Below are 21,567 nucleotides of genomic sequence, written 5' to 3'. Positions count from 1 at the left end.
GTGGGATAAGCGGACAGTGCCGGAGAGGCTAGAACGCCTGCTGAAGTCCGACACAGGCAACCACTGCCGAGTAAAGCCTGACAGTGGGCCACTGTGTGGGGCAGCCACACCTGCTGGTGGTCCTCAGCTTAGCCTGGCCTCCGCCTCCGCCCCCAGCATGAGAAGCCTCAGGAGTCACCCGAAAGTCTTTCACAGATGGGAACAAACCTGATTTTCTTTCGCAGGCCTCTGCTGAGTCCAGCCCATGTTCAACAAATTAGTTAGGCACATCTGCCTGTCCCACTACCAACCTGGACCCCACGGGTCCAAGGACAGCAGCAGCCTTCCTAAGCAGAGGCCGAAGTCTGCGGCCCCTAGCATCCTGCCAGATCCTGGGGGAGCTAAAACGGAGCTCAAGGCTTCGAGAAGAGTGTTGTCAGTCGGCTTACCTCCTACCCAGGATCAGAATGTGTGCTCCTCTGTCAGGGGACAACACCTTCCACGTTCCCAATTTGCTGCAAAGAGCATTTAAATCCCAGTCCTCCTGTTGGCTTTGGGCCTCCTTACAGTGTCCAAGCTGGGAGCCTCTGGGAGGTGTCTGGTGAAGGCTTCTCGGACACCAGTGTTATATGGGGATGTAGGCTGGCTTTGTGCTGTCAGGGAGAAGGCTAGGCTGTGGGGAGAAGCAGGTTCCATCAGGAGAGCAGGGAGTGGAAAGGAGCATGGGTGGGGGACGCCCAGGACAAGGGGGCAGATGACACGGCAAGTCTCCGCCAACCCGGCAATCCTGCCAACCCAGTGCCCTGTGGAGCTGCCCAGGGACGGGGGGTAGGATGACCTCCTTCCCTGGTTCGCTATTCTTCCTTCTCAACTGCTATGACCAGTCTAAGCCTTTTCCCTTTATTACCAGTAAAAAAATTCCATCCTTGTCCTCAATTCTTTGAACAAAGTTTTATCAAGCACCTACTGTATATCAGGTTGAACATCCACCTTCTGGAAAGCTCCAGGCTTCTCTCTTTCCAGCTCCTGCCTTGCTCCCCAGCTGGACCAAAATGCCCCAGGCAGTAATCACCGGGCTCTCTCAGAGGCAGCCCTTCCTCTCCTTCCCTCCGTTCTGCCTCCTGGGTTTGTGGCGGCCCTGACCCTTCTGCTGCCATCTTCTCTCGGCCACTCTTGGCCCTGTGGGCTCTGCCCCTATTTCTACCATCTACCAGCTTCCCTGCTCTTAGCATTCAGCCCAGAGGAAGAGTCTGGGAGGGGCTGGGTCCTAGGTGGGAGCGAGGCGCCCTCAGCCTCTGGGGCTGGAGGCTGCTGAGTAGCACCCACGAGAAGGTAAGGACCAGCGAGTGGGTGATACTGCTGAGGCAGGGGACGCCCAGGATGTGTCACTGGCCATGGTTGGAGGTCTCTAGCCCCTCATGTGCCACTTGAGGGCCTGCCTCAGGCAGGCAGCAGCAGTGTGAGTAGCCACCACCCTGCCCTCCCCTCCCGGGAGAAGACACCCTTCTCTATCTCTCAGGTCCTGCCTGTCCCCAGAGCCTCGCTCTCCCGCTGTGTCCTGCCAGGAGCCACCCTGGTGCTGGGATTGTGAGTACTCGTGGGCCCCAGGGTGGCCCACAGGCTGCTCCCGCAGGCAGTCACCACCACGCCCGTGTGGGTGGAAGCCTCTGGCACCCCTCCGCTCCCAAGCACAGCCCACAAGCCCGGGGGAGAGGGTCTTATAGAGCCTGCCACAGAGTCTAAAAACAGGTGGCTGGAGAGAAGGCGAGGCCAGAGACAGAAGACAAGTGATCTGTTCTCTGAGCATACAGCCTTGGCAAGAGCTCTCCTCTCAGAAACACATAGGTGGGCCTTCTCCACCCCTCAGGACAGTAAGGGTCCCACCCTCACTCAAGAACTTACACCTGCCACTGGAGCCACCCCTCACGGTGACTCTGGTGTGACTGGTGAGCCCAGGAGGCAGCAGGCTGGGGTACACCCCTGCATTGAGCTCAGCTTGCTCTCTGGACTCTTGCTTGGGGCTGGGGAAGTGTTCTCGGCATCCGGGGGGCCCCTTTGAGCTCTGGGCTCTGGGCGCCTTGGCCATTCACATCTCAAGGCTTTTCAACCCTCTCGTGTCAGGGAGCGAGCTTGGAGATGGGTAATGTGACCTTCAGTGCTTAATTGCATGTTGAAGTCCTTTGAAGTCCTCACAAAAGCTTTGCAGAAACAGAGATTTACGAGGACAATATGGTGCTATCCTGGTAAGAAGCTGACATTTAAATTGTTCTCATTTTATATCTTTGTAATGAAATTCTTTGTTTCCTCTGCAGCCATTTCTGAGTATTTACTAACATTCAGAGAGCTCTCTGCACCATGCAAAATCTCAAGTTTCTTGTAGTGCATGTCAGGTGGGGCTCTGAGACAGGAGACCAGAGGCTGATCTGCAGACCTGCTGGGCATTCTTACCCCAGGACACAGAGGAACAAGCTACTCAGCCATCTGGCCCCTTCCTCTCCCTTCAAGTGGAAGGTTTAAAAAAAAAAAATCACCAAAGCATCATATTTTAATGAGTTTTCTTTGCAATTTGTATATAATAGATTTTCAATAACAACCTGTAATTAGTTCATTTTCTACCATTCAATTGCTCTGCACTGAGGCCATTGACAGCTTCCAGCTGGGATCTTTAAAAATGGAAAGTGCTTGAAGACTTAGCTCCAGACTATGCTGGAAACTGCAGGCTGGCAGTGCAGTTGGTCGGAGCAAACCACTGAGGATGAAGATGGGCAAGAGGCAGACCCAGCCAGCACACAGTAGTGCGGTGCGAGATGGCCCCACCCCAGAGCGCTGTAAGTGCACAGGGGTCCCCGTTGCAGCGGCCCTGCTCCCCAGTGGAGAAGCACTCAATGAACATCACCCCCAGCCCGGGGGCTGCCAACAGCTTTTCCGACCAGCTGGGGTGGAGGGAGTGTGAGCTGCCCTCAGCTGCCTTCTGCACTCTGCAGAGAAGAGGGGTCTGGAAGGACAGAGCTCAGGCGCTGGGCAGGCTCCTTACATGCAGATCCTGCTTGCTGATCTGTCCTGACCATCATCCATGGAGTCTGGAAAGTTCCAGTGGGGACAGGGGCTTCCAAGGCTAAGTGCAGCTTCCAGCTGACCCTCAGGGCCTTGCCCGGGGACTTGCCTGGACTGGCACACCTGCAGACTTCCGAAAGGCTGGGTGCAGGCTGGGAGAGGCCTGCATGGATCCAAGCAATGTGGGTCTGCTCCTGCCCTGCCCCGGCAGCCATCCCCCTCCCGTCAGCCTCTTCAGGCACCTTCAGCACTGTGTCCCTTCAGGGCCGCACACTGCGCTCCCCTGTCTCCCCTTCGCCTCTCTGCTTATCCTCCGCCTGGTGATCTCCAATGTGGCGTTCAGGCCTCAGCTCGGAAGTCCTTTGCTGACCTCTCGGTGGAAAGCAGTTCCCCCTGGCAGGCCTGCACCCAGTTATTCTTGGTCCCAGCTCCTACTCTGTTTATCTGCTTGTCAGCGTGTCACGGAAGCTTCCGAGGGCAGTGCCCCTGAGGGTCTGCAGAGGGACACTGAGCGGGAGCGCTTATCTCCACACACAGGTGTCAGATGCAGAGGTAATTAAGCAGCAGGTCAGTAGCCTAACAGCCTCAGAGAACACTTATCCTGAGGAGGGCTGAACGGTCAGTTAGCGCGGCCCTGGGAGCAGGAGGGGCGTGACATGCGGCAAGCAGTTTTTGTCTTCATTAAGAAAGCATTAGGCCTGTGAGGGTGTCGGGGCTCACCTCACACCTGGGTCACTCATCTGGGCCATCGGGGGCATCTGGACTGCTAGGGAAGCCACCAGGGTGCCCTCGTTGGCCTGGGCCAATCTGGCTGGTGCTCCCCACCAGGGTTCCTGGCTGTGGGACCCCAACAAAGCACTTCCTCTGCTCCCCAAGGGAGATGAGCCAAGACCCCTTGTGACAGTCACGTTGTGTTTGGACCCCTCCGCTTGCCACATCTATTTCTCCTTCTACTTCCTCCCCTCACTGAATGAACATGTGACAAAGGTTCCCTGGGTATGAAATCCCATTCTAGGCATGAGCACACAGTAGGCAGATAGCCCCTGGCATCATGGGGCCTATGCACTCATTTGGTGCAGGGTAACAATGATAGGGTGCAGGCTGATGGGGCTGGGAGCTTGGGGCTGTGGGAACACATGCAAAAATCTTCAAAAGTCTGTCACGGACCTACCCGGTTCATGGTGACTTAGAACTTCCCATAGGCAACTTATCATTCCAACAGCCTTACCTTTATTATCTTATTTAATCCTGAGAATGCCCCTGTGATGGTCATTATGCCATTTTACAGATGAGGAACTTGAAGCTGGGCTTTAGCTCTGGTAAAGAACTGCCCCAGGTCACATAGCTAGCAAGTGGTAGAATGAGGATTTGAACCGGTTTTATGCTTTAACCACTAGGCCACAGCCTTGTTATTGTGTAGAGATGAACTCAGGGGTGTGAGCACACACAGAAAGATATGTGGGGCTCTGCAGAAGGATGAGAAATCAGGGAAGACTTCCTAGAGTAGGAAACCATTGAGCTGGGACTTGAAATTTAGGGAAACCCACTGTGGGGAGAGTAAGATTCTCCTTATTGGAGAGTGCTGATGAGTTGTAAACTGTGTTTAAATGGATGACAGGCTTCTGGAATTAGGCATTTGGGTTCAATCATGGTTCTGCTACCTGCTGGCTGTGTGACTGTGGGTTAGCAACTTAAGTGCCCTGAATTCCTGTCCCTTCATCTGTAAAATTGGGTCATAATACTCAGTGCTGACACATGATGAATGTTAGGTATCGTTTTATAGGACTTGATAGTTAAGAGTCCACTTTTAACTCAAGTCCTGTTAAAAAGGAACCTGATTCAGATGGCATCCTGACTTTGGCTTCGGGGGCACAAGGCAAGGGCCCAGGAAAGCCTCTTTGGAGGCCCTCTTTCTACACCTGAGGTGAGGAGGAAACACCCTCACCTCTGTCCTTGGTAGTGGTGGTGAGACTCCCAGCACCTCCTGTTTTCTGATTTTCACTTCCTCCTGTGGCTGCTTTCTTTAACTGTTTTATACCGCTGAGTAAATGAGGGACCAAGGCAGTGACTTAGATTTTTGGGCACGTAATTTACAAGTCCTCTGAGGCAACCAGTCTCTCTCCCATTGAGGTTAAGTATGTCACACCAACAATGGTCTTGGCCTTCACCAGCACTGGGACGCAAGCACAGGGATCACCTGCTCTCCAAACTCAAGAATATAAGCCATCAAGTTTTTGATAGTCTCCACGCGCTCTGAAACTTTGCTATTTGCTACCGAGTATTCAGGAACCAAACAGAGTAGGATAAAGCAGCATCCTCACCATCTGAACTGAGTCTGAACTCACCTCACACAACTAAGGAGTAGGACAGATTATGTGTGGTTGAGGTTTGCATTGTGCCTGGCACAGGGAGCCTTGAGGACTGCCTGAGACGGCAGGTCTGGGGCCCTGTCTGGCCTGTGGCCAGCCTTCCTCTTTCCAGGGAACAAGGCGTGGAAGGTCAGGTGCCCCCTTCCTTCTATGCTGCAGCAGTGATGGCAGAAAAACATTTATAAATTCACCCACTGACCGTTTCCTCTGTTTCTCACAGTTGCCCTGGATACAGAGGTACTGCCATCAGCAGAAAAAAAACCACTGTTTCCTTGCCATTGGGCTTGAGGAGGGAGGGTGTCCCGCTCCTGCACAGGCAGCTCCCCAAGGCTCTGCGGCCACAGGCTCTCCCTGTGGACACAATGCATCTGTGATCCCAGCACATGAAGGCAGGAAGCCCTTCATTCTGCACAGCTCGCTGCTCCAACCCTTCCTTCCCATCCAATATACTGCTCTCACAGGATTAATTAAAAGGACAAGTATCTTTCTAAAAAGCAGAAGAAACTTGTGATGAATTTAAAGGGAGAGAAAAATCCTTTCTCAAGAAACATGTTTTCCCCATGATCCCAACCCAAACATTCAGAAAAGTGCAACAACATGCATTATTGAAAAGCTTTTTAAACGAGCGACTTTTAGGTTAGTTTATTGTGATGAATGGACAGGGCCAGTGCACAACGTGCTCGCCAAGGACCCTGGAGCCTGGGCCTCTGCCTCCCAGCAAGGAGCGGGGTCCTGTGTGTGCAGGGGAAGGGAGAGCGGCGGGCATGTGCCCTTAGTTCCAAGATCAGACTGTGGTCTGGAATGCCAAAAGCCACTTGAAGAGAATGTTTAGGTGATAGATGGAGGCCCCCCTTCTATGTCGCTCCTATGTCTGTGTACAGAGATGGGTGATCGGGAGGCTTCGCTCCATTGGACAGTCAGAACTGACTCCCACTGCTGAGGGACCAGCCCTCTGCACCCCTCCCTGGGGCAGGGACACCTGTTTTGCAGAGAGGAGGAGGGGGCACACCCACCATGAACCTGAGCTGAGTGAGGCAGCCACTAGCTCGGGGTTCCTGGCAGAGCCCTCAGCCAGCTGCAGATAGCGGCAAACACTGGCTCAGCCTGAGCTAAGCCAGCTGCATGAGAAGACCTGATTAAGAACACCCCTTTCCCCTGCCCCCCACTTTGCAGGAAAAGGTTCTCCAAACCCATCCTTTAGTAGAGTGACCGAGTCTTGCCAAGAGTCACCCCACAGACCCTGTCCTTCCTGCCCAAGGACACTGGCAAAAAAGTAAATACAATTTCCAAGTCTCCACCTTTGCCAGCCCATCAGCCCCAGGTTTTAAAATTAAATCCAAAATGTTGTTGCCGAAATGTGTGAGATATTACTTTCGAGGTTTTAGTGAGGTTTCTTTAATGTCCATTGATGTCTGGGTAATAAATTGTACCTATATGTCTCATTTCAATGACCTATTTAACAGTCACTGAACCATGAATCCATTCCCAGAGCTGTGAGGATTCAGCGTTGAGTTCCTATGACTTTGAAAAACCACTGACGCCACAGGCTCTGCGTGGCTGCATGTCAGGCCTTTATGGCTAGGTTAACTCATTTTGTGGCTTCCTTAATGGCTGTGAGTTTACATTTTATTGCATATCTATTTTTTGGGGTTGGGCTGTGATGAATGGTTTGGCTGCCTGGTTCAAAACAAGTCCAAGGCCATAGCAGAATCTAATTTTAAAAAATGATGATTATAAAGATTTTCAAATAATAATCCAGGAATGAGGTACATATACCCCACATGGCCGAGCACAGCCAGAGGTGAGGCGATGACTTCCTGCCTCTCTGTAGTAGCTCATGTTTATAACGACCTTCATTAGGTGACCCAGGGAGGCCTTCTCTCTCATCATGGGCAACCAGGACACTTGCGTTTCCTCCAGAGTAAAGCCAGTAGTTTCTTATTTGGCCCTGCCTGATTCCAGGAGCAGACCTCATGGAGCAGAGGCTTCTGGGAACCAGGATGGAGCTGAGCAGTGCTGTGCTCTGCTTAGTGACGTTATCCTGGGACATCTAGGAACCAATGCCTGGTGCAACCTCCAAGTCCTTGACATCAAGCCTTGGCCCCTGGCTCTGAAAATGCGCTGATCTTTTCTTTCCTAGGCTCTTTTGCTGAGGGGCCAGAGCCCAGAAAGTGTTGGTGGGAATGTCTCAGAGCCTTCCCCAGGACACCGGCTGCTGCTTTCCTGACCTGGAGGCCTGTCTCCCTGGCCTCTCCTCTTCTCTGGGTCCTGTTCTATGGGATTAGATCATCGGGGGCGGGGGGGGGTGGTCTCTGTCTGGAGAAGGTGGAGAGAATATTGCGGGAGGGGGTGCTAAGGAGAGGAGGGACTTGTCCAGTGATGGGCAGGTCAGTGCTTAGCAACTGGATCCCCAGAGGAAAAAAAAGCTCCCCCCACTTTTGTAGCATTCATGTGGTATAAATTTCTGTGGTGTAAATACTCCCACCATGGCTGGTTTAAAGCTCTCAATTGTTTAACGGCAAAATTCCTGAAAAATCTAGTAATTGGCTCTCGTGAGCTGGGCCTAGGGAGCTGCTGATGCTGCCACACATCCTAAAATTCAGAGATTTATTTCAAGGCATAAATGACTCTATCCACAAAGCAAACACCTCCCCCAGCCAGTGAAGCCTACCAGTCATTCACACCTCATTATGAACTAGGACACGTTGATATGAGTGTCAGGAGTGGGCAGGGGGGAGGATGACGGGGAACCGTGGCTCGTCACAGTACACCCAGCAGAGCCCTGTAATTGGGGTTAGACTTTGAGCCGCGGCCACAGAGATGCTGGGAACTAGAAAGGCACCCCCGTGTCAAGCTCACGGACACGTCCCACAGGGGACAGCCATACTCCTTTCTCTCCTCACAGCACGGGACTACCTCTGCCGTCTACCACAAGAGCCCCTCCTGCCAGTGAATCACCAGGCCTCCTTTCCATGCCTGGTGAACGTTCATAGTAACGCCACGCCTGGGATGTCAACGTGGAGCGGGAATGTTTTTCTGGAAAGTGAAAGTCCACATAAAGTTTGGGATTGGGGGACAGGATGCCAGGAGCTGTGGCTAGGAGTCTTCAGTGCACCCTGGCACTTTCACGCTTACTCCCCAAATCCCAGGGCCTGCTGTTAGGAGCGGGGAGCTTGCCAGCAGCACCCGACGGTGCCTCACGCAGGATGCACTTACCACCTGCTTTAAGCAGGTGTTCTCTGACATAAAGGGGCTTCCTCTCTCAGGTTTGGCCTGGCGGCGACCTCCCCTCTCCTCACTGCTGAACTACATAAGGTCATTGCTGAAGCTCCCTGCTCCTGCCTGGCCAAGACTCCAGAAGCCTCCTGCAGGATCTACTTTTAGCACGGTCAGGTGGCAGCCTGGAAAAACCCCTAAAGCCCCTTCCTCCAGGCGCAGTCATAGACCCCTCCCCATCCAGGGTGGGAGGCAGTTCCCCTCCCCCCAGCCAGCCCCAAGCACACCTATATCACAGTCCTAGCCTCCTCTGACAACAACCAGAAGACCCTTTCTCCAAAAAGAGCAGAAGCAAGCGCTCCCTCTTCCCACCCATGCTCCTCCACCTTGTTCTTAAAGCTCAGGCTTGTTGCAAAACAAATTCAACTGCTTTCAAGTGTAAAAGAAACCAGGGCTGGTGACAACCCAGGACAGGCTCCAGAGCCAGACCCCTGGTAATGACTTACGGAAGGCTGTATAGAGCTCACGGAGGGTCAGGGAGCCATCACTGTTGTAGTCATCGAATTGGAGGAGGTCACCGGGTGAGCACCCCGGGAAGTCGTCCACCAGATCCTGCTCCTTCAGCACGTGCTGTGGGGGAAGAAAGGGATGAGGCCAGAGTAGGCAGTAAGGACAGGGCTATGGGCCTGGCTGGGAGGTGGCTCAGGCCAAGAGGACCTGCGGTGGCCCCTTGAGGGAGGGGTGAGTGCTCCCGTGGTAGCTCTGTGGGCCATGGGGAGGACCCCAAGCTCTCTGGTTTTCTCTGTCCTGACCTTCTCATTCTAGAGATGAAACTCAGAGAGGGCAGGGACTTCCCCAAGGTCACACAGTGGTTGGGGCAGAGTCGGGATGGGTGTTCAGGTATGTTTTCTCCCTGTCTGGGCGGACAGACCCCAGACGCTCTCAGTTGGGCACAATCCTTGAAGACCCTGGTCTACCCCTTCATGCCACAGTTGGGGAAACAGAGAAGAGAAGGGGCCTGATTAGATCAACTCAGCAAAGAAACAGCCGATGAGCTCAGTGTGGGAACCAAGGAAAGGTCACTTCTGCATCAGTGCATGCCTGCCCATGCCCCTAGCCAGCCCTTCTGGATCTCAGGTCAGCACCTCAGAACCACAGTGCCCCTCCTGTCAGCAAGGGGCAGCTGCCTTTCTACTGACTGGGCCTGCATTCCCTGCCTTTGCCTGACCCATCTGCCAGGGCCATAAACGTCTGCCCATGGGATTCTGGCATGGTGATACGGGTGCACCCTTGCAAACTTTTCTCTGGATGTGGTCTCCCCAGCACGTGCAGCCACATGTCAAAAGGTGACCCTATGTGGAAATTCCAGGCATCTTTGCTCAGTTGGAGCCAGAGGCTGGGTGTCTGGGGCTAAATTCTTACAAAGAAAATGCTCAGAATAAAATCTCAGAAGGAAGGAAATTATTTCATTTCATTTTGGCGGAGGAGGGGAAAATTTTCTCTCTATTTAACAGTCTCAGCTTGGCCTGCTATGTTAAAGGCAATTTAATGTGATAACATTAAAAAAAATGACCCCTCACCCAGCAAGTAAGTGTTCAATAAAAGGGAGATCAACCATAACGCCAGAAATCAATCTTGTGGAGATGGAAATTTCCCCTTGTCTATTTCTGCATTGGAAATTGATTAACTTTTCATAGGACCAACACATTTTTCCTTGACGCCTTTGATTCAGTGTCAGGGAAAGGCCCCTTTAGCTGGGCTCTGCTTGGCAGGCTTATGAAATGGACTTTAAATACATTAAATTTTAAAGAGGAAATCATAGCCCAATTACCATGCTTGTTAATGGCTTTAGGTGCCTCTGGGCAGATCCCCGTCAGGTTAGAGCAACTTGCCCAGGAACGATCTACCTGTCGGCCACCTGGGAGCTCCATGGAGCTGCGTGGCAAGAGCCCACAGGTGCTTCTGTCTCAGACAAGCCAAAGTCACCTGTTCTTGGTGCTCCCTGTACAGCCTCTAGTGCAGGGACCTGCCAGATGGTTCTTCTCTCAGGTAACCGTAACTGACAGGGCCTGGGCTTTCCCCAGAATGGCACGGGTCATGTGTGGGTGACTGGCCCTGCTCCTTGGGGTCTTCGCCATAGCTGGGAGCCAAGTATGCCTGCAGATGGTGGCACGGTGGCCACCAGGGCTGGGATGGTGTGTGCCTGGGAACGCTGTGGGCAGTGGCCTCCGGGAGGCAGGCTCTCAATGCACTGGCATCTGTCACCCACTTGTGGTTGAGAAGACCCCGAGGGTCTGTGGTTCCCAGTGCACATTCTGAAAGCAGGCTCTGGGCTGGATGGAGTAGAGGGCTTTGAGAGGGGGTCCCTGCGTGGCCAGACCTCCAAGTGACTGCTCTGTACACAGGTCTTGTGGGCACTTTCTGGCGTCACAGATTTTGGGAGGACAGGGTGAAGACTTCTGGTGGGAGCCATTCTCCCCTAGGGAGACCCCTGTGCGGTGAGGAGAGCAGGTGCCTCTGTATCTGCCCCCTCGCCGCTCTCGGCATCTTATCTGAGCACCATCACGTTCTTGGCAATGAACACAACTTGGGCAAGTTTCGTGCTTTCTTGGAGCCTTTAGTTTTTTTCTCACCTAAAATTATCTGCACAGTGAGGATAACGGCAGTGCCTCCTGCAGCAGAGGATGGCCAAAAGGGTTGAGGGGGAGATACCAACAAAGACAAGGATGGTGGTCTTGACTCCAGTGTTCCCACCTCCTGAGTGTGCCACATCCCAGGCACTGTGCAGAACACCTCAAGTGCCTTATTTCATTTAATTGGCCCACTGACCCTGGGACCATCACAGGCAAGAAATGGAGGTGCACCGAGGTGAAGTGGCCTCCCAACACCCACTAGCTAGTCAACCCCAGAGGTGGGGCTTGAACTCAGGAAGCTTGACCAGAAAGTCTGTATTCTTAGTGATAACACTACACAGTAAGGGACTCTTCTGTTTCTTATGTCATAAGTAAAGGGCCTCGCTGATTGCCACACACATAGAGGATGCTCGGTAAACGCTACGGCACTCGCCAGCCGTGTCCTTCCTACTGACCTGGCCACAGCTTTGCTCAGGTCACCATGCTCCAGGAAGGATGTCTTTAAAGTGGCATCAAAGATGGGGACTCATCCATAGTATCTATCCTTTGGGTGGGTATCCCATGGGCTCTGAGGAAGAGCTGCCCTCATCCCACCAGCCTACTTGGGGAAGCTGACTTCCCCCTCCTTGCATATCCTGGCACCTGCCTAGGGGTGGCTCCAGGCCATAAGGGGGAGACCAGCAGAGTGGGAGCAGGAAGGCAGGCCTCCCTGGCCTCCCTGGCCTGCCTGTCTGCCGGCCTCCTATCAGGTCCTCCCTGTAGCAGGAGGGGGCTGGTGCCCCGGGCTCCACCATCTTCACTTTCTGCTGCAGAGGGTCACTGCTGCAGTGTCACCCCTGAGCTGGAGACAGGGACACGTGTGCTGTGCTTGGGGAGGGAGTCAGACTACCCGGTCTAATCCCAAGTCTGCTCAAATGGAAGAGCACAGCTTGGGTGGGGAGGTGGTACGCAGGGCTTCCTGCCAGCAAGCGGGCTGGGTGTTGGGCTTTGGCTATCTGGACCCTACAGAATGGCCAGGTCCTCAAGGAGAGGACTCAGGGCTGCCCAAGTGATAGCCCTCAGCTCCTGTTTCCTTTCAACGTCCTGCTAAGGCAGGCAGAGGACTCAAGGAAGAGGAGACTTATTTTCTAATGAGAACATCAGAGACCAGCCCCTCGGAAGTACATCTTTTGCCAGCGAGCCGAGAGGGCGTCGAAGCTTGTTCGTCAATATTGGCTGAAGGTGATTGCTGGGAAGAAGACACTGACATGGGTTTGTCTGTAAGATACTCTCAGAGGCACTGAACACGAGCTCTCGGACTCGTGTGGCCCTGGCAGGAGGGAGGCCTGCTTAGCATCCTTTAGAGAGACAGTTACAAGGGATTCTGCTCACACGGCTCTCCCTGGTTCTCCTTCTCTGCACACCGAATGGAACAGCTCCCCAGTTCAGTGTTCAGTGCATGCTGGACCCACCTGCGCCAGCTCAGAGCTGCTGAGGCGGCCATCCCCGTCGGCATCCAAGTCTGTGAATAGAGATTCCACCAGCAGACGCTTCTGGGAGGCAGGGTCCTGTCTGTTGTCCCTGTCCGGGAGCTGCCGCCGGTGGGCCTGGAGCGCCAGAAGGACATTCTTCAGGTGGCCATATTCGGCCATGGTGCACGGGTCATCTGGAAGAGATGAGGAGGTCACTGCCGTGAGGCTCCTCCGCTGGTGGGGAGAGAATGTTCTCTACCCCGCTGGTGGGGAGTTCTCGGGTGTTTACTGTTGGCAGTGTGGGCGCACCTGAGGAATGGGGCCTGTCTGTCCGTCTGCCTGATATTTGCTAAACACAGAACACATGCTTCACAGGACACACAGCTGGGAGCAGCCAGTTGGCTTGCCCCGCAGTATTTTACTGAGCACCTACTACATGCCAGACCCAGGGCAACCGCTGGGTGCAGCGGGGAGGCTGGTCTGGGGGAACACACCCCAGAGCTGCATGGGCCGCGGTAGCTTTAGGAAAGCCGGCCCCAGTTCCATTCTGTAATTGCTCGTCTTTGCCTTAATCCCACCTTAAAGGCTGTTTTGGAACACTTGGCCTCAGATATGAGGGAATTTGAGTTAATAGGACTAATAAGCCCTGCTTAAGTTAATTAGGTACATTCCCAGAGCTGGATTACTTCAAAACAAACATGTGTACACAACTCTATGACCAAAAAACAAAAGGAAGCTTTAAGAAATGAAACCAAAGCATGCAGCCTGGGACTCTTCGTTTTCTCCCCAGGCGTGCTTGCCAGGCGGCTGCAGAACCACATGGTGTTTTGGCAAATGAGGCTCATGATGCCCTGTGACATGATGTAGTTGACCTTGCTGCTGATGGGCCCACTGGGGTGAACTCCATCTAGGGCTCAGCACATGGCTGAGGCCGTGGGGCTGTCAGCAGGGCAGGGAGGTCCTTCGAGGGCCTCCTCCCTACCCTCCTGGGGGAGGGAGCCTTTTTGGCTCTTGGCTTCACTGAACCCCAGGGCACAGACATGGGCTCCTCGTGCCCATCCCACTGAAGGCCCCTGGGCTGCTGGCTGGGGTGGGACTGGTGGGTCTGGGGCTCTTCCCCTTCATTCCAAGACCATTGGAGGGCACCAGGTAATAGCTAAGTGTTGGGGAGTCAAGAGGAAGCAGTGCTGGAGAGCACCGGCTTGGGAGTCCACGGGGTGGGAGTCTGGCTTTGCTGCAGCCTGAACGTGCACCTTGGACACGGTGTCTTGTGATTTCATCTGTGAGGTGGGAATGACAGGGCCCTCCCCATGGGGCTCTTGGGGGAGTTAAATAAGATACGTTCAGAAAGGGCTCTGCGCTGGCTCAGCACCGAGTCAGGGCCTGTAAAATGATAGCTACTTTCTCTTTCCTGGTTACCAAAACTGCATTTGCTGAGGAGCAACAAACAAGGAAGCTACTTGGTAGGGAAAGTCTGGTGGGGGAGTCTGTCTGTCTGTCTGTCTCCCTTCCTCCCTCCCTCCCTCCCTAGACAAGCCTGGGAGGCCCAACCACTTTTTCTTGTCCTTGTGTTTCTAGATTTTCTTCTAATTTGGGATCAATTGATTCTCGTCAGAAACAGATGTCTGTTACCACTTTCTCCTACATGTTTATTTAGAAAAAAATCAATTTGTTGTGTTCCATATAATCAAATTTATTTGCTCTCTGGGAGTCTCCATGCTGAGAAGAATGGCTCTCCCATAATCCTAACCTGGCTGGTACGTCCATAGAGGTGCAGTGTTGAAGACATTGACCTTGTCCCCCGATAAACCCACTCGTGCCCCGGGGGGGAGATGTGGTGGCCAGCTGGCTTTTTCTTCTTCCTTGGGGCCCGGATAAAAGTCAGTTTGGGGTAAGGGGAAGAAGAGTTTGTCCCAGTATTTCCCCCAGCTCCCAGCAGGCCGGACGGCAGTCCTGGCAAGCGGAGCAGAAGCCAGGATGCGATACAGGAGCAGCATGGCTCGGGAGGGAGGTTCCGATGGGAGGGCCCGTGGGGACTGTGCAGAGCCGGGCTCCCTGAGGGAGGGGCAGCCTAGTAGGATGGGCAGATGCGTGTCCTTCCTCAGACCAGGACGGAGCACAGACCTCCCGCGAGCTGCCCGCAGCCCAGGCAGGGCTCCCGCGCTGGCAGACCAGGGAAGGCACTGAGGTGGGTCCGTCGGGCGGGCTGCTGCCACCTCTCCAGGCTCTGCTCTGCTCCACAGCTTCCACCCCTACAGTTCCTATTAGTTCAGAGGCTCCTCGCTCACCAACCCCCCCACCCCGCCCCCAGCACTGCCCAGCACACAGCTCCAGGTCGGGAAGGTATGCACATGTCTAGAGATCAACCTGGAGGAAGGGGGTGGGGAGGGGCCAGCTCTCTGGGCCCCTGGCCTTGGCCCCTGCCAAGGCCCACACCAGCTGTGCCACTTCTACTCTTTGCCACCATTTACTTTCAGATCTGTGCCTGATGCTGGTGGCACACTGGGACACAACGGAGCTCCCTGTCCTGGATGTCAGAGGTGCCCCCAGAGGAGCAGCTCACAAGGCTGTGGTGGAGGAAGCCTCCCTTGGGGAGGGCTGTCCAGCAGAAGCCCCGAAGGATGAAGGACAGGGCGGGAAGACCACACAGCAGGGAGGACACCTGCAGAAGCAAGCAGCGTAGTGGCTGGAGAAAGCTGGTGTGGAGGGGGAATGAGACAAGGCTAGAGGGAATTGTGGGGTGAGGTGGGATGCCAGGTATTTCCTTTGTCCCTCTGTCCTTACTGAAGGCCCTCACCATGCCTGGAGCGCATGGGACCAGAGATGAACCAGGAAGGGAACTGGAAGGGAATCCTAAATCCTTCTTTGTCCCAGAAGCAGTTGTATGTTCCATGAATCTCAGCCTCAAATAATGAAGCCATTGGCCTGGCTTCCTTAGGTCCTCTAGTGTCCCTTCGGCTCTGGGGAGCCACGAACACCGGAGGGAAGATACCCAATGGTGGCATTTCAGCACCCACGGAGTTGGCCATTTTAGTTGAAGTCCCAACCCTCTCACTGGGACCCTTTGATGCTTCCAGCTCCAGCAAGGACGGTCCTCTGGCAAGCTCTCCCCACCTCCCCACCCGAGGTGGGACTTGGTTTCCAGGATGCAGAGCCACCCAGCAAGGCCCCTAAAAGTGACAGCTTACCAAGTTCCAGTTGTGTTTTTGCCTTCCCGTCCCCTGGTGTCACCATGGAGCAGACGGGAGGGGCTCCCCGAGGGGGAACCATGGGCATTTGTGGATCTGCTAGCCTGGCCTTCAGCTAAAGGCTGTCCATGCTGCTGTCAGTTGGAAACAGTTGTCTTATAGAAAAGAAATATGTGTCCATCAAAGAATGTTTGGAAAGCACAGATGAATATAAAGAAAGAAAAGCCCTCCCAGTGCTTGGCATGGGCTGGAGCAGAGCTCTCTGCCCCAGGGATGCTGGGCCCCTGGCTGGCCCTCATCTGCCTCACAGGGCCCGAGGCCTGGCCCAGCTTGGACAAGAGAGTGTCAATACCCCAGGGTTGGGTTCTTATCTTTAGCCCGGTCGTCTCTGACCCCCACCCAGCAAGCCCACACAGGGGATGTGAAGAGGTGGTCATGTGGAAGGACAGACCAGCCATCAGAGCATGCTCCTGCCCATGGCTCAGTGTTCACGCCCCCTCCATCTGGAATGCTCTTCACCCAAATCTCCATGGGGCTTATTCTTCACTCTCCTGGCCCCTGAGGAGACATCACTGCTTCTAGCATCTCTGCCCCTATTTGGGGTGGACCTGGGTCCCAGGGGGTGAGAGGGATCATCTGTCTCTGAAGTAGGGCAGAGCCCAGGCTTTATCTTTGGCCCTCTAGACCCTCGGCCCTTTGGAGGGAAGGTCCCTGGAGGTGGCGTGGCAGAGGTCTGGGGACCCCAACCCTCTCCCAAGGTCCCCGTGTGTGCTGACTATGATGATGGTGAGAATTGCAAAGGCCAGCCCTTCCTGGGAGCCCTGCATGAAGGCCTGTGCAGTTCAGCCTGGAGTAGAATTCAACTTCCTCACTAACTGATCCACAGCTCCTGGGACTTCCAGAGAGAACTCTGGAGAGCAGGATGCTTGCATGTAATGTTGGGGTCTGGGCCTGAGCCGGCTCAACAGGGGCTGCTGAGCTGGGATATGGAGGGGACCTGTTCTATGCACGAGTGGGATGGACACAGTTTGCCCACAGACATTTCTCTCCATATGCTGGGAAAGTCACTTAAATGTTTCCTCTTAGTCTTGGTGGTTTCCAGGTAAAGAGAGGTTTGTGTCACCAATAAGGGTGGCCTTGGCTGGCTCAAAGCCTATCATGAGGCTTGGAGAGTTCCAGGGAGGTCTCATCTAGACCCATAAGCTCACGGAGCTCTGACCACAGCCCAGGCACACCTGTCTTGGGGCCTTCTCACAGACTTTCTCCCCTCCTCTTCTTTCTGCTTTCTTCAGGGCCCAGCTCAGCCCCCTCTGTGGGGAAGCCTTGCTCCTCCCCTTGCACACACAGGACTGCCTCCCTGCCTCCGGCTCTCTACTCTCAGCCCAGTGCGGATAGCTTTTTGTGAGGCCTGTCCTCTTAGGTTGGGATCTGGGCTCCCGCAGAGCAGCCCATGGGGCGAGGACCTAGACTGAGTAGCATGTTTGGAGATGACCCTAAGAAATGCATGGAGGGGGGGTGCCTGGGTGGCTCAGTGGGTTAAAGCCTCTGTCTTCAGCTCAGGTCATGATCTCAGGGTCCTGGGATCGAGCCCCGCATCGGGCTCTCTGCTCGACAGGGAGCCTGCTTCCTCCTCTCTCTCTGCCTGCCTCTCTGCCTACTTGTGATCGCTCTCTGTCAAATAAATAAATAAAATCTTTAAAAAAAAAAAAAAAAGAAATGCATGGAGGAAGAGGGGAATGAGACTGGAGTGGGGGAAAGCCAACAAAGGGTGGGATAACACTGTGGGAGGCTGGAGCTTGGTGCCATGGAACCTTCAAGAGACTGTGTCCAACAGGCCTCCGAGCCGCTCCACTCAGGTGTGAGGGTGCGGGGCACTCTTCCGCCAACATCTGTTCCTTGCTGGCCAAGGATTGTGTCAGGCGCACTACCCACCAGCCCATTCTGTGCTTCTGAACTCCCCACATGAGGACTGAGCACACTCGTGAGGCCTGCAGGGCCCTGAGGATGAAGATGTGGGATCTGAGGTTGGATGCTGCCGGTCAGGGTCATGGGCAGCTGTCCCACAAAGCCGCATACAACCTCGGGGGTTGGCTGAGGGAATCTGGATGGGGTGTTAGCGTCTGTCATATACCCCCCATGGCCCTGCAGGTTTCAGGCAGGCGGAACTGGACCGGACAGTCACACGTGCAGCACTAAGCTGTGAAATGCTTGTTGAGTGAGTTAATCAGGGAATATGGGTGACAAGCGAGTCTTAATGGCTCCAGGACAGATTGTCTCTTAAGGAAGCCAGGACGACAGGACCACCCTGTAACAACCTTGCATGTGACTTCATCATTGGCTGCTGATGCCAACCCCATCAATGATGGCCATCACAAGGCTGGACAGAGCACTGGACGGGAAGTCAGGAGACCATCTGGTTCTGCCTCGGCTAGCTATGAGACCCAAGGAAAGGTGTTCATCCCCCACCCTTCCCACGTCCACTTGCTCCCGCAGAATGGGGGCAGTAATCATCTTTCACTATCATCCACGGTCATGACGTGAAAGAAAACGTAAAAGGATTCTGCAAAGCCCATGTAGTCAGCCAGGCCTGAGGGGTTCTTGGGATGAGGCAGGCCTGACGTCACAAGGGAGCTGGGGCATGGCTCGTTTGTCACTATCCCCTTCATCAATGTCCAGGGCCTGGCGCAAGTGGCCACTGACAGAAGATCTCCTCCCCCCTTTCCTACCACCCACAGACACTCCTGCTCTGGGGCCCCTCGGGGAGGGAAGCTTATGTCCCGGTCAGCCTGACAGAGATGAGCAGGCCAAGGCCAGCCACTTTCCTGCCAGCCCGGGGGCCTTCTTTGTGTTGTGGCCACCGGGGTGGCCCCGAGCCCTGGCCCCAGGCTTCCTGCCAGTTCAGGTGTGGGGGGCTCCTCCTGCTCCCGGACCAGGCCTGCTTTGGCAGATAAAATATTGATCAGTCTGCTGAGGAGCCCAGAGTGTGATCCTATTTTCATGTCAGAACTTGGTAATGAACTACATTTATCAAGCCCATTCTCCATGAGAAAGGTCAGCCACAGATCTAGCTAAGTTGTTATGACACCTCATTAATCTAGTTCCTTCAATAATTGTCCCTCTGTGAAGATTCTAATGTTCTCCCATTCCAGCCACACTCCCTCCCCGCCGAGGGAGATTATAGCTGGAGCACGGGCACATCCGCATTTAATTTTTTGAGCAAAGAGAGATAGGAAGCAGGTAGCAGCCTCTGGAATTAAATGTCCATCAAAGGAACACTTTTCTAGTGCAGAACAAAGGGAAGCAAGGGAGACACTGTGAATATTCCATTAGCCGCCCGTGCCCCTGCCGGCCGGGGCCTTGAAGGGACCATCGTCACTCTGAGGCAGGTGAATCTTCCCGATCCAGATGTGGGTAGTGCTGGGGGCTCCAAAGACTCAAGGGAAGCCAGTCTGCGTGATGTGGGCGGGAGGTGGGAAGAGACACCACCCAGGCAGCGGGGAGCTCAGATTCTAACGAACAGTGAGGGACAGGCCGTGTGGCCAAGGCCCCCGAGGGAAGCCCGTCCTAGACATAGGAGGCACCTGCAAGCAGGTGAGGGTGTGGGCTGGAGACACCTGGCATCAGGGAGGAGGGGATAGTGGTGAGGGCGATGCAGGGGCCAGCCTTGGCTGCCTCTCTTCTTCCCTCACCCCCCACCGTTCCTTCATCAAGTCCTTCTGCCTCTTTCCCCAACAGGCCGCCCTGTGTGAAGAGCTTCCCCGTGTGCTGCCCCCATTTCTCTATTGCTACACTCTGTCCAGCCTCACTCTCTGTTCCTATCCATTCACGGCTGACTGTTAGGCTGCCCCGCGGGAGTGGAAGCCCCTCAAGGCCAGGGTCTTGCCCTAATGCAGTGCGTGCCCAGCACCTGGCCTCAGCACCTGCATGCAGAAGGTGCTCATGGAATGCCTCTTGCCTGGAGGACCATGGAACCCTGGGTGGATGGGCACAGCCGGTGGGGTTAGGAAACGGCAGCGGCCCTGCCCAGAGGAGAGGACAATCTTATCCCCCTTAGCCAGAGTGACTAAAGTCTGGAACTCTGGGGGGTGGAGGAGCTGGGAGCCTGTGTCATCTGTCCCCCTATCACCTGTGGGAGCGGGTGAGGGGCAGCTCCAGCGGTGGAACGTGAAGCCATGCTCATTGGCGTCCAACATCCAAACTGCCCTGCCCTAGCCAGGGGGCGTGGACCCTCTCTCCTCCACTGGTGTGCCCCCACACCTGCCAGCCCGCAGTGGTGGCCCCACAGAATGAAGTCTGGCATGGCCAGCCTGGCAGTGTGGAGCCACAGGGGACTGGTGCCCTGCCGGACATAAGGGTGCACAGAGGTGTCGCCTCTGAGTCAACTCGGGGTGGGGGGACACACCCAGCTCCCTCTGGAGCCGGTGGGGAGGCTAATGTAAGTTTCTATATCCTTATCTTGCCTTTGCTGGTCAGGATGGGCCCGGACAGTGCTCTGAAGAAGCCCAGGGGGTAGGTGGCGGGGGGGGGGGGGGAACCCATGCCTGGAACAGCAGCTCAGACAGGGAGGTTTGTGGGAGAATTTTGCCATGGCACAGCTTGGGGAAAGGTCCAATGCCATACTAGGGTTCTGGTCAGTAAGAAAGCACAGAGCTGATGCTGGGGCCCCACTGTGCTTTCTTCTCAGGTGGCTTGTTGGGGGGGGGTCTCGGTGGGGGAAATCCAAGGCCACTGTGAAGACCACACCCCTTGATGGGCGTCCCTCACTGGGGCAGCCCTGCACTTCAGGAGTCCCCTATAAAGCCCAACTTTACTGGACAGGGGAGCTTAGGACAGATGACTTGACATGAAGGAACTACTCTGCCACTAAACCAGCAATACTTTTGGGGATGGGTGTGGGCTAAGGGGCAGGGAGATGGGAAGGAAGGGAGTGCTGGGGAGAGGGCCATGGACTGTGCTCAGGGATACCAGTGTGTGGGCTGTGGCCTCTCCCTGCCTGAACCACACCCAGGCCGTTCCTTCACCAATTGCACGGTGGTCAGTCATACCCTCGAGCCACGCTCACTGGATGCTAGCCCCTCCTGGACCTGGCAGGGTGGCCTGGCCCCTAGGCCTGGATCCTGAGACCCTCATGTGGGAACCCCCAGAGGGGCCCAAAGGAGAGACTGGACGTGCCTGTTGCATCTGCTCACGGGCAGACTGTCCCCCGACCCCCACCCATTGGCAGCCCTACTTCCCACACTGTCCTCAGCCTTCCTGCTAAGTAATGTCACTGACACCCAACAAAGCTGCAAACACCAAAGCAAAAACTTGACTTTGTCGTCTGGCAGCAACATCATGGCTGAGCGTGGCTGTGGTACATGTGTCTTGGTGGTGATGTGTCATTTTGAGATCTATTTTGAAATCACTAAGCTGTGCAAAGAGCAAGAAGCATTTTACTCCCAGATCTAATTTATGAGCCGCCATAACTTTACTGGAGTTTAGCTTAAGAGGAACAGATGTTTAAGTCAATGTAAATTCATGAACATTAACTATCTTGCTGCTGCCATTTCTGAGAAAATTCAATTAACAATAAATGCCAAAACCAATGGGTTTGTCTTGAAGATAGTCTTTTGCTAAAACGATGTAGTATTGCTTTTGGTGCTGACCAAGCCACGGAGTTCTGAAAATTCTAGGAGAG

At 54.6% G+C, this 21,567-nt stretch overlaps 1 protein-coding gene across 3 annotated transcripts in view; it reads right to left on the bottom strand.

Moving 5' to 3' along the window:
- The window catches only part of FSTL4 (follistatin like 4), a 672,404-nt gene that overhangs the window by 122,165 nt on the left and 528,672 nt on the right, over positions 1 to 21,567 (bottom strand). For all 3 annotated transcript variants that reach the window (XM_046000921.1, XM_046000919.1, XM_046000920.1), the window contains 2 exons: positions 12,703 to 12,896; positions 9,125 to 9,248 (listed from right to left, as the gene is read on the bottom strand). In XM_046000921.1, the coding sequence (XP_045856877.1) occupies positions 9,125 to 9,248; positions 12,703 to 12,896 (318 nt within the window). The remainder of the gene's footprint in view (positions 1 to 9,124; positions 9,249 to 12,702; positions 12,897 to 21,567) is intronic.

This window comes from Meles meles, chromosome 3, assembly GCF_922984935.1.
Source record: "Meles meles chromosome 3, mMelMel3.1 paternal haplotype, whole genome shotgun sequence".
In the NCBI taxonomy this organism is placed as follows: Eukaryota; Metazoa; Chordata; class Mammalia; order Carnivora; family Mustelidae; genus Meles; species Meles meles.
Note: the sequence above shows the minus strand (reverse complement) of the source record. Positions and strands in the feature narration are given on the sequence as shown.